Here is a 14,017-nt window from a genome sequence, read left to right on the forward strand (position 1 = left end):
TAACAGGCAAAGAAGTTGAGTATAACTACTGAAGTTGGTGCAGGCGCCAAAGAGCTTCATGGCTGGAGCTAATGGATGCGGCAATAATCTAACCTAGGATAGAATCTAGGAGAGAATCCAGATGGCTGTTCATTAGTCTTGCAGTATGACTCAAAGGCCGCCACTTTAAATTATTGAGCAGGCAAGCAGGTAAATCTTGCTGGATGATGTACTGGACAGTCGCGTGATGGGCACTATTAGCGCAAATTCAGTGCAGCGCCGCTACTGTACAATACAGGCCTGTGATTAGTTAACCTAGCTGGAGATTAATGGCCCGAGAATACCCGCGTTCGGGAATAATTGGAACAACCATGACAGGATCCTGGAAGGATCGTACTGGCAAGACTACAAGAGCCTGTGATGCCCGTTGCGCAGTGGTGGGCGATATTTGGTGTCGCAAAATATATCAAATTCTATTTTTTTCTCTCTCGCTATACTGTATTGTTCAGATACCGGTAGCATACGGTTGTGGTTAACTTAAAGTGTTCCAGTACGAATCGCCACCACGAGGGCAGTGTGTACCCCACGAAACGGCAATGGGTGCTGCTCCATCGATCCCACAAGATCCGTCAAGGAAACTTGAGGTTATAGATATGGGATATTCCCGGACTGCCACGATGTCCTTTGCCTTTGCTTTTGAGAAATTGTTAGACGGCCCTGCTATGCATGGGGGGACACAGATGTTCAATCGGGAAGATGGTAGGTATGCGTTGACACTGAATAACTACCCTTCTGACACAAGAATGCAGCATACTGCAAGAAGATCAGCCTATTATACAAATACAAACGTGATGGTGACCGAGCACGATTAATGAAGACGCTGCAGGACGTCATCGGTGGCTTTGTGGGCTGTTCAGACTGCCCCATGATCCACTTCCTTCCAGAGCTCATGGAATTGTATCCAGATGCGAAAGTAGTGCTCGTTACACGAGATCCAGAGAAATGGTGGCGAAGTTTCGCAGTATTCGGCGATGAGAACGTGAAGAAAGACTGGGCGAAACGTCTCTTCGAGATTTTCCTGGCTCCAGTCCCAGGAGCTCGATGGTTTCCAGCAACAGCTCAGGGATTCGAGGAAGAGTATTTCCCCGAGTTATTTGATTTTTCTATAAATCAACAATTGACTCGCTTGCAGCTTGATCCGAACCCATGGCATTAAATCCCACCCAAAGAACTTTATTGAAATGCATAACGACTGGGTGCGGAGCCAAGTTCCTAAAGATAAACTGCTTGAGATGGATCTTGCAAGTGGCTGGGAGCCCCTTTGTAAGTTCTTAGGAAAGCCAGTACCTATCGAACCATTTCCCAGAGAAAATGATAGAGAGGCAAGAGACAAATTCAGTAAGTAAATTTCGAGATCATTCGCTATACCTTTTAACTTGTCTGTGGTGTATTTATTGTCCATTGCCGTAATTAAGTTCACTTTCCGACCGACTACGAAAGAACAATTGCTGATTAGAGGCTGTAGTGAAGCAGAAAATAATTCAAGCTAGTATTGCATGGGTCACGATCCTGTCAGCCACTACTGTAGCCGGGTATGGGGTCTGGCGCTTTTGGAAGAAATAAAAAATATATACGGAACCATGCACAGCACCTGTAAATTATAGCTCAGCCAATCTTCTATCAATGCCAGTCGAGTTTGGGTACATCATGTACTTGACAGAACTTCTAAATCATTGCGTGTGGAGAGGTAGTATCACCCCAGACATGTAATAATTGTTACCTTTTTGTCGCACATAGCAGGACTGGAGCTCATACAGCTTAGATCTTATGAGAATGGATTCTATTCTAAATACAACCCTACCCTTAAATCGAATCCCTCGCCTGTTTTGTGTTGTACATGCAGCTGTGAACGTCACGGCCACATGATCTTAATCCGTCCACTGTGGTCCATGCACCTACCTACATAAGGAGTAGTTTACTAGGTTAGCTCTCTTAGGGTAGTACACACTGAAGAGATCTTCTATTCGGCGTAACGCCGTATAATATTGATGACCTTTATAGTGAAGCAATAAGCTCAAACAATATAATACCTACATTTCTTCCTGAATGGAATGTTTACCGATGAGTATTCATAAGAACCAATGTGCTAGCATGCTATCTCTGTCATACGAAGCCTACCTACTGGCCACTGAAGATGTATCCAGATTGACTTTTGGGCATCTCCTCTTAAATTGACGATTGAGAAAACTTGCGGAAATTGCGGCCGTCGGCCGTTATATTCTGACACCGACTCCGACCACCGGATTCTGGGTTAGATCGCCTAACTCTCGGATATAAAATGGACGACTGAAGACAATCCTTCCAAATTTTCATTACAATCTAGAGTCGCCTTCCATCCGTCCATCATATTGTGATTCTGCCATAGATATCCCTACTGATCCATTTCAGATGGCCAAACGGCCACTAACATGGTTCATCACTGGATGTTCTTCTGGTTTCGGCCTTGCATTAGTACGAATCGCCCAGGCACAGGGTCACTTCGTGATTGCAACCTCCCGCAACCCTGGGCGAACACCGGAGCTCGTTCGTGAAGTGGAGGCCAAAGGCGGCAAATGGTTGCAGCTAGATGTCGACGATCCCAATAGTACGCGAGTAATTGAAGAATTGGAAAAAGAGGGACATGCGATTGACGTTCTTGTTAACAATGCGGGCTTTGGCCTCTATGGGAGCGCAGAACAGTTTTCGGAGGAAGAAGTGCGACGCATGTTTGAGACGAACTTCTTCGGCCCATATCGATTGACCCGAACAGCCGTACGACCCATGCGCGAGAGGCGCTTCGGGATCGTCGTCAATATTTCGAGCGCTGCCGCTGTGAGTCCCGTTCCAAGTATGAGCATCTACGGAGCGGCAAAGGCTGCCTTGGACAGTAAGCGAGAGAACTCTGCTCGACCGACGTGGTCAATGGAAATGCTGAATTGTTTCCAGGTGCACATAGGACACTCGCAGTAGAGATGAAAGACTTCAATGTTAGAGTCTTATCTGTAGAGCCGGGCGTCTTTGATACGTCCATAATTGGAGCGCTTCAGTTCCAAACACAGCCACTAGAAGCGGATTATAAGAACAAACCCATAGATATGATGCTTAGTCTACAAAAGTCTAAGAGCCATATACCTGATGGAGATACGAAAAAAGGCGTTGAGGCTATCTACGAAGTAGTCGTTGGTGAAGGTGTGGGTACGGGCCACGAAAACGAGCCAGTCCTTCCGCTCGGTCGTGAAGCATACCAAATGTTCCAAAACCACATCACACAGTGGAAGCAGACAATGGATGTTTTTGGTCATATCTGTAATAATGTTTACGTGGATCGGCAAGAGACGGAGAAGAAGGGTTGAGTAGTTCCCACATATGATACTGTCAGGTTCGCTATGTTCATGCCTTAGGCGTGAGTGTATTTAATCGTTATGTGTTGGTAGTTCATTTCTGCACTCCTGATTTCGCCGCACTTTTAGTTCACATCTCAAAAAATCCCACGAAATCCGCCGAGTAGGAGTAACGTACGAGATCCGGGGGGCGCAGTCGTCGCTTTGATGGGTAACGGCCGATTGCAACTACAGATCCGTGCCGACTAAATTTCATGTACGCGTACCCATGTTCATCTTACCCGCCGCACTTGCAACCAGAAATCTGCTCCTCCCGAGCACGCAAGCAATGCCATAAGACCTGACACATAGAGTCAGCCAACATGTGCTTGCATTGCCGTATTCTTGAGTAAAGCGTGGTTCGTTTGAGCTGTGGTCACGCCGGCGTAAGACCAGAGTCGTATCAGGAGCAATAATAACAAGAGTCACAGGCCTGAGGGCGGATTATTTTGAAGTTCCTGAATGGCTAGGCACCAGCGATGTCACTTTTCATGACAAGGTACGCTTAATAGGTGGGGGTTTGATAACATGTTTATACCAAGCTCTGTTGGCCGGCGGAGAAGTCACAAATTCGGGCCCAATTTGCGGTCGGTCGATGTCCCAGAGGACAGGAAGATTATTGTACGACTTTTGAATTATGCCCGGAATGATTGATACATCAGCTGGCGCTGCAAAGTAGCATGTGCTCTTTACTAATCTATTAACAATAAAGTCACGACTTTGATGGTCACGGCGCTTGATCTCTGAGGTTGTAACAACTACTAGCAAGCTCCTCCGCCAATAATCCTGCGTCAACAGGGTTGCATCCCCAGTGCTTTTGAGCACTCAAGTTGGTCTTCTTTTCTTCTTCTCCCCCCCCCCCCCCCCCCCCCCGGCGGGTCGGGTGGGTTTTTATTTTATATTTTTATTTTATGAAAATCAATGAAGGCTTTGGCTTATCTTACTGAATCTCTGTAAATAGGTAAGTATCGATTGTGGCTTGATGTATTAGCAAAGTATATGTCAGTCCCGGGTATCTCGGTCGATATTGGCGGCATTGCCCTGTGTGTAGCTTGTTGGAGCTAAAACAAACAAGCATCCCATCATATCCTCACAAAACCATTTTTGAGCGCAGTCTGGCAAATCTAAGACAAGATACGTCACGGATGAACGAAGTTTCTATACTGTACGTCACTGAGATCATGGCACATGAAATCACGTGATCTACTGAGCGGACCGAAATTCATGGGTGTCATCGGTATTTCTCAGAATACCCTATAACTAGTCTTCTTCGTGATACCAAGTTGCAATTCCTCCTGGCTCTCACTCAGAGGTATTGTAGATGCTTCCTGCTGGTGGGAACCATTAGCATGTATAGAAACACGATAATTGACACCATCTGTTCGAAAGCTCGTTCTTGGGTCACCATGTGGGCCAAGTTCAATATCGTTGGAGTCACACATGCGCCCCTGCATCCCTAACTCGTTACCATCGTCTTCCATCCTAGTGAACGTCGAAAGACTGAAAACAATTCGTGGAGTTTTCCTGCTAAAAAAGCTCTTGCCGCTGCTTTGGCCAAATGATCTGATCCCGCTCGAAGAAGAGGCTGGTTTTTCAATTGAGCGACGACCATTCAATTTGAGCTTTTTGAGTATTTTCTTCCAGAGTGGTTGCAGAGTGGCCAGACTTCCTGCAGCAATCGCCAGTCCTTGTTCTATTTGGGACCACTACAACATTTAGAATCAGTGACTACTTCTTCAAAATAGGCCGAGGGTTCTTTAGAGGTATTGTGAGACGGTCAGAAAGAAATAAATGTTTTTGGTAAACAGTTTACGCCGCGCGGATACGCTGAAAACAGTAGAAAAGAATCCCGGAATCTGCTCACGATAGCAATGTCAGTTGTGCCATCTATATCAGATGTTAGCATACCTAACAGAATGCTTGGATATGAAAATATACATAAAAAGTCGTTGGTTCGAAACTCTTTTATGTAAGCCAATCGCACTGTGACCGCACAACTTGCTCTGATGTAGTATTAGGTCGAACAGTCAAAATTCCATCCTGGATTAACTTACACTAAAGCATTTGGAATTAGTAGAAATTAATTATTCAACACCGAATGGGTTGGTGAGTCTTTAGAAGTATTGAGAAACATTCATAAAGAAGTCATTACCTCCAATAGGGAGTATACGATCAATGAAAATGCTGAAGAGAGTGTTAAAAAAAAACAATCCGGAAATTTGCTTACTGCACGCCATGCTTAGAATAGGGATAAGAGCTAGCTTCGTTTTCTTATCCATTTGTAAATGCCAGACTAGCCAGACGGGGAGGATCGTGAATGTAGAATCAGTAATTATGGACATAGCACTGTATGCGTATACAATGTTGATAATGACATCAACCGCCATGCAATACCCAGAGCCGGTTCTGGTCCAGAAATATTCGATAGGCAAACATTGAAAAAGTGCAATGCAAAAGAATGCCAAGCCGCAGAATATTGATAACCCCAGCGCGATATAAATGATCCATCGATGTATTCGGTGGGGCGTAATACGCACGAGGAAGCAAGCAATTGATGTTTTGGACAGTATCATACTGATTGCGTAGCTCAAGTAGCAGTACCACCAATACTAGTTGAAATCAGATGAGAATGACTAACTGTTCGGAGAGAGAGAGAGAGAGAAGGATAGCGACGGGGACGGGGGTTAAAGGTGTTACCATCAAAGCTGCTGACAGATCTTTCGTATTTGATATATCCCAATGGTGTCGACCCGTGCCATGATTCACACCAACCAAGCAAGTTGCTGTATTAAAAGTGAAAGATATCTATGCGGGTGTGTCAGTCAGGCTCGAGGTGACATGAAGGAGAGAGTGTTCGGAAGGACGTTACCATAGCCGCGACCATGAACCAATCATCTAACCCAAAAGCTTTCGTCATCCTCAAGCGCACATAACATCGCAACAACAGAGATACAGCCGCAAGCGCGAAAAATGCTACCGCAACAGCGTATACCTGCGGTCCACGGTCGTTGATGCTTGCCATATTCGGGGGATGACCATTATACAATTCCTACACGAAGATGGTTGAAAAGATGTCAAGTCTCGTAATTCATCACAAAATGAGCAAAAGCAGTAGGCTGGACATGACAGGAAGTCTCGAACCCAATTGTTCCTAGTCGGGTTCCGACATCTTTATCATCGGACCTTTGCGAGTGGCACCGCTTCGTATGCAATGGCGCTTTCTGAAACCTTATAGTGTGAGGCGTTAATCTCATATGACCAGGCACCTCAAATCATCTCCTCTGTCGGCCTTTGTCGGCTCATTAGCTGTTGTGAATCAAGTTGAACTTTTCTCTAGGTTTGTGCCCAAGTCACAGCGTCAGTAATAGATATCACAGATGCCCTATTGGTCAGCATTAAGTCTTCGATATGGGTGGGGAGAGTTGCTTAAGTTTGCGCCAAGTCTGTTCCTAGTCTGCAAGCCACGAACCGTGCCGCCACTACGTGCGTTGCTGACGCTGTCATCCACGTGGATAATGAGTATAGGTAACTATTCCGAGGTCCTCTATGACGTGGCGTGCGCTAGCACCGTTACATTACTCACGATCTATGAATTCGACTATCAGTAGCATGATCTGGTGTGAGCTGTCTGTCTTTTGCGTACACGATCCTACATTGAATTCAACCTGCCGGGATGTTTACTTAACTCCGGCGAATCTGCCAGCTCTTTTGTTACAGACACTGTCAAAATAATCTGAGAGAGAGGAAAACCCTGGCAAAATGGCTTTCTAAAGACATACCAAGTATTGAGTCATGACGCTGGCCCAAATTGGCTTGCTCCAGTGAACTTAATTACTAACCAACTATCTAAAGCCAATCGCTTTACAGGCTGAAAGGCGCCGATATATGCATGATAATGGCTTAACCACAGCCAACGTCTTGGAATCAAGGCAATGTTTCTCCGCTGCAGCGAAGGTAGGTGATTCAAAACTAACAGTTCAGCTTAGCGCAGCAGAAGTTGTTTTGAAGCAGTTTCAGCGCCTGCCCACATGTACCCATGGCCATCAGTCCAGGTCTTCCGGATTTGTGTCTAGGCTCATGTCTATGCAGCATGAAACGCGAATTCCAATTTCACTCAGATTCACGGCGCGCTATCAGTAATAATCGATATATTGAGACCATGAACACAACTTCACTTTGTACCATTTCACATAGGAAGCAAAGCGTTAGCTCTGACTTGGTATTATTCTTCTATTATTTTACTTATATATTTAATGCTGCTGGTTAGGCCGGCGAGTCACGCTTCTTTTCGTGTTGCCCTTCCGCATCTTCTTCACCCTGGGCACGCAGAGTTTGTAGACCGGTTTTATGCTCTTTGTGTTCCTTGGAAAGCGTTCTTTGGCCGATGAACGGACTTACGAGCAGCCCTATGCCGGATACGGCGGTGTACAGATAGAACATGGTCCGTAGACCGGTCCAATATGCACTTCGAGCAATCTCTCCTTGAGTGCCCTGTAGAGCTGCGACCACACTGACACTGCCGCCTGCGCTCGAACCCGACAACTGATTCGCAAGCTCTGGCCCTAAGCTTTGTAAGAGAAATGGATATTGCTTCTGCATTTCGTTTTGGAAAATGACACCGCCGACGACGACCGAGATGGAAGTTGATAACTGGCGTATGAAGCCAAATGTTGAAGTAGCCGCCGGGATATCACGCTTCTCCACAGACGATTGTAGAGCGATGAGCGGAGACTGAAAATTGGGGCCAACACCAATGCCGGCGACGATTTGGAACAAAATTATCTTTGTCCAATTTGCGCGAGCCTCGAGATCGATGAATAACCCGAAGCCAAGTGTCATGACAAACATGCCAAATATAATTTGAGGCAAGTATTTCCCTGTCTTTTTCGTGATGATACCAACACCCGCAGAAAAAAACGAGAGTGCCAATGCATAAGGTAGGATGTAAACACCCGACATGAGAGGCGAAGCCCCCAGGACGCCTTGGAAATAGAGAGGCAGGTAGTATGAACCGGCTATGAAGACAAATGCGTGGCAAAAGCAGACAATGAAAGATACGATAGCGGTCCGTGTCTTGAACAGCCGCATTGGGATGACAGGATATGTTGCAAACTTCTCGACAATCACGAATAATGCGACAGTCACAAGACCGAACACAATCAAACAGATCGGAGGCGCTGAGCTCCAAGAGTAAGAGATGCCGCCAAATTCCAGGCCGAAGAGGAACATGAGTGTTCCGCCAATAATGAGAAGACTGCCCAGCCAATCGATGGCAGCCAAGCCATCACGGATGGACGTCTTTGGGTTGTGTAGCTTGAGGACGAAGAAAAGAATTCCAAAACCGCAAGCTGAAACCGGAAGATTAACGTAAAAGCACCAACGCCATGTGACCTTGGTGGTAAATGCTCCTCCGATAACTGGACCAATGGCGCTGGAAAGAGCCCAAACCATTCCAATGATGCCGTAGTAAACGCCCCTGTTACGCATGCTGAACAGATCCGAGATGGCAATGTTGACCAGCACGACAATACCACCAGAGCCGGCCCCCTGGATAGCACGGGCGGCAATGAGCATTCCCATGTTAATGCTGAGAGCGCAAACGAGAGATCCAACCCAGAAGACAGCTACTGCACACAACAGAATAGGTTTCCGACCCCATATATCGCTAATCTTGCCCCAGGATGGTACAGTTGCCGCATTGGCTAGTGTATATGCCGATCCAATCCACGTATAGCCTATATATAATCAGCTCTCATGTTCAATTTATGATTCGGCGACTTCCAAAGGCACTTCATTCTGTTTGCGTACTTACCTGAAGATGACTTGAATTCGGCTACAATGGTGGGGACCGCGGTGGCCACAATAGTAATATCTAATGCCGCTAGAAACAAACCGCTACATAAAGCGAACATTATGAGAGACGTTTCCCATTTTGTTCGCGTGGCTTCCGGCTCATCGTCGAGTGTCTTTGCTTCTGCGAAGCCATGTTCGTTCAGCCCTGAATCGAAGCCCCTGGGCGCTGCGTCGTTGCTCTGGGTCGTGCCGTTGCCGTCGTTCGATGTCACCGAAGTGCTGCTCCCACCGTTTGACTGCTCCGTATGGGGAAGCTTCGCAACATTTTGACCTGCACTGTTGGGCGAAGTCATGATGATTACATGTGTAACAAGTGCTTCTGATTCGAAACCACAGAGAAAGCTGCACCGGCTGTCAAAGAATCTCTTACCCAAGGTCTAGTCTGGGGAAAATTTGCTTGGCGGTGGTGAACGTCCCGAAGCGATTTGCCCTGTCCTGGCTTAGCTTGGATTCTTCCCAGGTCTGCAGATTGTATGACGCTTCGAAGTGCAGATGATAATCAAGGAACGTATGTATGTTTCTTTGGTTGCAAAAGCTCATTAACAATTGCAATTCAACAACAAGCCGATATTAATGCTAGTGAGATGAAAAAGAGATGAGAAGTTCAAATTCATTATCAGCTATAGTTGACAAGTATGAAACTCCGACCGAGCAAAATCCGAACCTCGCGGTGCAAAATTCGTAAAGTATGCATCACGTCAATTCTTAGGGGCGGATCCCGCCGTCCAGTTGGCGTGCAGATGCCCGGGGTAGGTATTGACCTTAGCAATCGAATGCCACTGAAAAATATCCTGTCCATGTAAAGCAGGCATCATGATTGGGACATTTCTCATGTGATCTTCCCAGCACTCAAAGCTCGAACCAGAGCTTAATTCAATCAAGACTTGTGAGCTCTGCTAAGCCTCACGTCACGACAATACTCAGCTCTCGGGTGTATGAGACTAAATCCGAGCGCCGTAAATAAGAAATTAGACCAACCAACAAAAGACTGCGCCAGCCCTATCCAGAACTGCGTATTAGCTAACAGCTTAAGCTTTTACGGCAAGTGGCGGGCCCTAGAGCCGGATCGATTTCTCGCCAATGTTCATCTATCGTTATTTTGCAGTTTTAGACTGCACATTAAAGCCGAAGGCAGGGCAGCTACGAGTCATGCACAACATTCCGTATTGCTCACCAAAGCAACACAGCTTGACCCCTTCTCATGCCCCTATAAGATGCTGCAAGGGACCATCGCGCACCTCTGAGCTGCTGATTTGAGACAGGGCATTAGTGTAACAGCGATACACCACACAGGTGTATGGAAGCAAGGATCCACATCTCATTTTACATATATTTTCTAGCTTCTAAGCGTGAGTCGGCGAATAATCCTCTCCCTCAGGGGCATATTGTTTCTCTCCGACGCTAAATGCAGATAAAGTAAAGAGTGGAATAATGTCCAGAAAATCTCGTCGTCGTCGCCGTTCTTTCTCAACCAGAATACGAGGCTGTTCTTGCGACCATTATTATTTATCTCATGAAGCATGAAGACGATGAACATTGCGTAGTGTTCCTGTACGTTCCACTTGGCCATGACCTTACAGATGGATAGGGAGTGCATACCGTTTTGGATTAGACCTGTGCTCCATGACGAGGTCATATACAGGAGTCCATTCCGGCACGGGCAACCCCCGTTGTTTACATATGTAGTTATCCTCAAATCGGAGGAGGGCCCCGGTGCGCTTGATGTGTAAGAAGAGCCCTCTGATGAGCAAGGATACTTCTGCCAAGCCCAAAGATGGGAGCTAGCTCCATTGCTACCTGGTCATGGTCTAGCTTCTTACTCACCAGGCTCTTCACAACCTCTGCTGTTGCCGTCGCGTTGGCTGATGTTAACTCCAAGGAAATAGAAGTCATAACATGCGTATTATTGGTCAGCCTGGTAACTTTGGTGAGAATGCATTACAGAAACCTGTCTGTAATGTGATTGAAAATGCCCGGCATCTACTGAAAATTTATAGACTCTCTCTGAAACCAAGACATGCCCCATCATTGTCTTAACAAGATGCGAGTGTTCAGGTTTTCTTTGTTTAGTATAGACTAGCAGCGATGTCCTGTTGCTACAATGGTCATCAAGATGGATGGTTTTGTGAAGCTCGGTTGATAATGTCACAGGTATACAGGTTAAGTTTCATGGATTAAAACGGTATAAAAGCTTCTAGAACTTGTGATTTCAATCGACAAATGTGGGCCATTATACACACGAATGTCCTTTGATACACGACTGTGGCCATATCATATTCTAACAAACCCAGACTTTGACAAACCGAAGAGTGGTTGTAACCGCAGGAGGTAGGCAATTATTAAGAGTTTAGGACATAGACTGCGTCATCCGAAAAGAACATTTTACCAAGCATGTATTGTATATTATGTCTCTAGTTTTAAAAATTATCCAGCATTTTGTTGATGGTCCGCCACTACTGTCATGGCCGTGGACCCGTCGTTACGTGGGTCCACACTCAATGGCTCATGCTTGGAGTGCTTAGATTGTAGACTGCGTAAGCTTTCAGAAGCGGTTTACTCTCCAGCGCAACAACAATGATAACGGTGGCCCTTACAACTTTCAAAACCAGATCCGACCTTGAATCGGCGCTGAGCTTGGAGCAAGTATTTCTGGTACCAAATACTGCGCCATTAATGGATTAGCCCTGGCACTCAAACAAATCCGCTTGATGGCCCTCCCATACCGGCTATTCATTTCCACCTGGTCCCGAGCACATACAATGAACCAGTGAAGCATTTCATAGAGGAAATACGCTGTTGCCCATAACTCTGATTTATTCCACCTCTCCAAATATAGCTCCTCTTCCCTATTGACTCTCAACCTGAGAAGACGAATAATGAAACCGCGTACATGATCAACATCGTCCCACTTAGTATTGTATTTAGAGAAGTTCTGTTGCACATGTTGGTAATCTGCTAGATTCTCCGCACTGAGGATGTGGATCAAGCGCTCTTAGACGTCATACCAGCGAATGAAAGGAGTTGCGAAGTGCGACAAGAAGTAGCTGATCTCAAAGTCATCAACAGCTGCGGCGATTGCTTGGCACTCAGCCCCAAAGAAGCCTGTAATGAACGCTCTATTCCCATCCCTACACAGAATATGCTCTGGAATACCAAGAGTAGAAACATACCCGACCAGGTTATCAAAAATGTGCGGTCGGTGCCTGAGGAACTCCTGGAATTAATATTCCGCTGTGAGCTGAACAGGAAGTAGTACTTGTGACATTGCTTCTGCGCTATGTTAAAGAAGTTATGATCGACAAGTGATTGGTTAGGTGACTCTTTGCTTTTAGTGAGCGTTTCATAGATCATTATACATACAGAATTACTGTTATTTTGGTTTACAATATGATCCATATATATCTTATCGTCTTACTTCTTTCTAAGGCTTTGAGAAGAACAAGCCAGTTGTAGTTAAATTGGTATTATTGCCGTGTCGTCATTGGTGCAGTATTGGTACAGGTAAATCAAACAGGGACAAGGACCGATTACAATGGCCAAAGATTAAATCTTCTGTTTCGTGGCCATTCAAATTACGTAGCGTATTTTCATGATCCCTTGTGAATGATAGGTCTTTTGTTTGGGTCACAACGAACTTTCAGATCTTTGTGATCGTAATGCGAAATCAGACCAAGCAATTTTCTTTTTTTCCCCGAATCGCTCGCCCCATGATGCAAACAATAATGTGATCGTTTACAAGAGAACTTTTCCATTTTGACAATGGCGAGGACTCTAGTGTTTTTGGTTTCCAGAAATAGTATCTTAGATACGAGATGTTCTGTCAAATCTAAATGATACATAAATCCTCATAATAATGATTCATCATCTTATCTTGTCATATTTCAATTCATAAGATTTGCAAAAGAATGGTAAGCTGCTTTTTGTTGAAATGCACACATTCAGTTCAGATGCAAATGATTTGAGAAATGGCAGATCACAACTGTCAAAGCAACTGTGTAGGCCATCTGCACTGGTATCAGTGAAAACTAATAGTTGATTACGTATGCTTCTTAGGTTAGCATCTACCTCACAAAAGGCTAGAAACGACTTTTTGGTATATAACAGCTGCACTCTGTAGCAATATGTACAAGAGGAATGACTATGCATGATTAGGGGATGAAACAACGCCTGACATTGTTAAACCCTTGCTACAACGACATAGACCCATAGAGACTACTGTAATATAATGTACGCCTATACTCAAGGAGCCGTTCGAATCCTGAGCCTTTTCATTTCTTGGCGTTTACGCGTCAAAAGATTTAGTAAACCCATTTACCGTTCCTTTTTTGGATTTTGGCAGATCGGTTACAAATCATATCCTCTTGATTGGAGGATATTTGTTACCAACAAGGAGAAACACCGATTACGACGCTTCAAATTCCAAAAACACTCATGTCAACATGGAGTTTGGCCAATGTTCTGAATGTCCTCCAAAACGAAAGATATGGTCATCTTTCTGACTCAAAACACGTCAAATTCTTATTCTATAGACTCTCTTTATTCATGATAAAACCAAATATCCGCATTCTCCATATCCAACGATTTCACAAGTTCTCACTAAGACACAATATAGACGACTGTCGGACCCACTTGACAGAGTGAGCGCCAAGCATAAACTTGAGGTAAGTATTACGGACCCGCGGGCCCGGGACAAATCCCAGTCACTCCAGTGAACCATTGCTCAAGGGGTTCATCTGCACAAACAAATTGCCAATCCTACCTTGGCG

The 14,017-nt window shown here is 45.3% G+C and overlaps 4 protein-coding genes across 4 annotated transcripts; 2 read left to right on the forward strand and 2 right to left on the reverse strand.

The window, feature by feature from the left end:
* The first annotated feature begins 350 nt into the window (after window positions 1-350).
* On the forward strand, window positions 351-1,835 carry BKA67DRAFT_554608 (uncharacterized protein). The gene is made up of 4 exons (XM_046102001.1): window positions 351-738; window positions 789-1,116; window positions 1,172-1,377; window positions 1,505-1,835. The coding sequence occupies exons 1-4, from the start codon at window positions 576-578 to the stop codon at window positions 1,600-1,602; spliced, it is 795 nt and encodes a 264-aa protein (XP_045961453.1). The 5' UTR covers window positions 351-575; the 3' UTR covers window positions 1,603-1,835.
* Window positions 1,836-2,315: 480 nt separating this feature from the next.
* BKA67DRAFT_554609 (uncharacterized protein) lies at window positions 2,316-3,598 on the forward strand. Its single transcript, XM_046102002.1, has 2 exons — window positions 2,316-2,905; window positions 2,965-3,598. Exons 1-2 carry the CDS (start codon window positions 2,428-2,430, stop codon window positions 3,369-3,371), a joined length of 885 nt encoding a protein of 294 aa, XP_045961454.1. The 5' UTR covers window positions 2,316-2,427; the 3' UTR covers window positions 3,372-3,598.
* A 1,742-nt stretch (window positions 3,599-5,340) lies between these two features.
* BKA67DRAFT_182988 (uncharacterized protein) lies at window positions 5,341-6,518 on the reverse strand. Its single transcript, XM_046095293.1, has 3 exons — window positions 6,268-6,518; window positions 6,096-6,203; window positions 5,341-6,007 (listed from the first exon to the last, which is right to left on the reverse strand). Exons 1-3 carry the CDS (start codon window positions 6,418-6,420, stop codon window positions 5,513-5,515), a joined length of 756 nt encoding a protein of 251 aa, XP_045961455.1. The 5' UTR covers window positions 6,421-6,518; the 3' UTR covers window positions 5,341-5,512.
* A 1,089-nt stretch (window positions 6,519-7,607) lies between these two features.
* On the reverse strand, window positions 7,608-9,939 carry BKA67DRAFT_554617 (major facilitator superfamily domain-containing protein). The gene is made up of 2 exons (XM_046102003.1): window positions 9,211-9,939; window positions 7,608-9,133 (listed from the first exon to the last, which is right to left on the reverse strand). Exons 1-2 carry the CDS (start codon window positions 9,542-9,544, stop codon window positions 7,662-7,664), a joined length of 1,806 nt encoding a protein of 601 aa, XP_045961456.1. The 5' UTR covers window positions 9,545-9,939; the 3' UTR covers window positions 7,608-7,661.
* Between the last annotated feature and the right edge of the window lie 4,078 nt (window positions 9,940-14,017).

This window comes from Truncatella angustata (assembly GCF_020726525.1).
Source record: "Truncatella angustata strain MPI-SDFR-AT-0073 chromosome Unknown BKA67scaffold_2, whole genome shotgun sequence".
Taxonomy (NCBI): Eukaryota; Fungi; Ascomycota; class Sordariomycetes; order Amphisphaeriales; family Sporocadaceae; genus Truncatella; species Truncatella angustata.

Excerpts from the sequence above, each read along its gene's own strand:
- BKA67DRAFT_554608 (XM_046102001.1), top strand. The coding sequence starts at position 576 with ATGGGTGCTGCTCCATCGATCCCACAAGATCCGTCAAGGAAACTTGAG. Across the intron at positions 739-788 it reads GATGTTCAATCGGGAAGATG|CATACTGCAAGAAGATCAGC; the intron begins GTAGGTATGCGT and ends ACAAGAATGCAG. Across the intron at positions 1,117-1,171 it reads GCTCAGGGATTCGAGGAAGA|CTTGATCCGAACCCATGGCA; the intron begins GTATTTCCCCGA and ends ACTCGCTTGCAG.
- BKA67DRAFT_554609 (XM_046102002.1), top strand. The coding sequence starts at position 2,428 with ATGGCCAAACGGCCACTAACATGGTTCATCACTGGATGTTCTTCTGGT. Across the intron at positions 2,906-2,964 it reads GGCAAAGGCTGCCTTGGACA|GTGCACATAGGACACTCGCA; the intron begins GTAAGCGAGAGA and ends AATTGTTTCCAG.
- BKA67DRAFT_182988 (XM_046095293.1), bottom strand. The coding sequence starts at position 6,420 with ATGGCAAGCATCAACGACCGTGGACCGCAGGTATACGCTGTTGCGGTA. Across the intron at positions 6,204-6,267 it reads GGTTCATGGTCGCGGCTATG|ATATCTTTCACTTTTAATAC; the intron begins GTAACGTCCTTC and ends ACACCCGCATAG. Across the intron at positions 6,008-6,095 it reads ATCTGTCAGCAGCTTTGATG|TATTGGTGGTACTGCTACTT; the intron begins GTAACACCTTTA and ends GATTTCAACTAG.
- BKA67DRAFT_554617 (XM_046102003.1), bottom strand. The coding sequence starts at position 9,544 with ATGACTTCGCCCAACAGTGCAGGTCAAAATGTTGCGAAGCTTCCCCAT. Across the intron at positions 9,134-9,210 it reads CGAATTCAAGTCATCTTCAG|GCTATACGTGGATTGGATCG; the intron begins GTAAGTACGCAA and ends GATTATATATAG.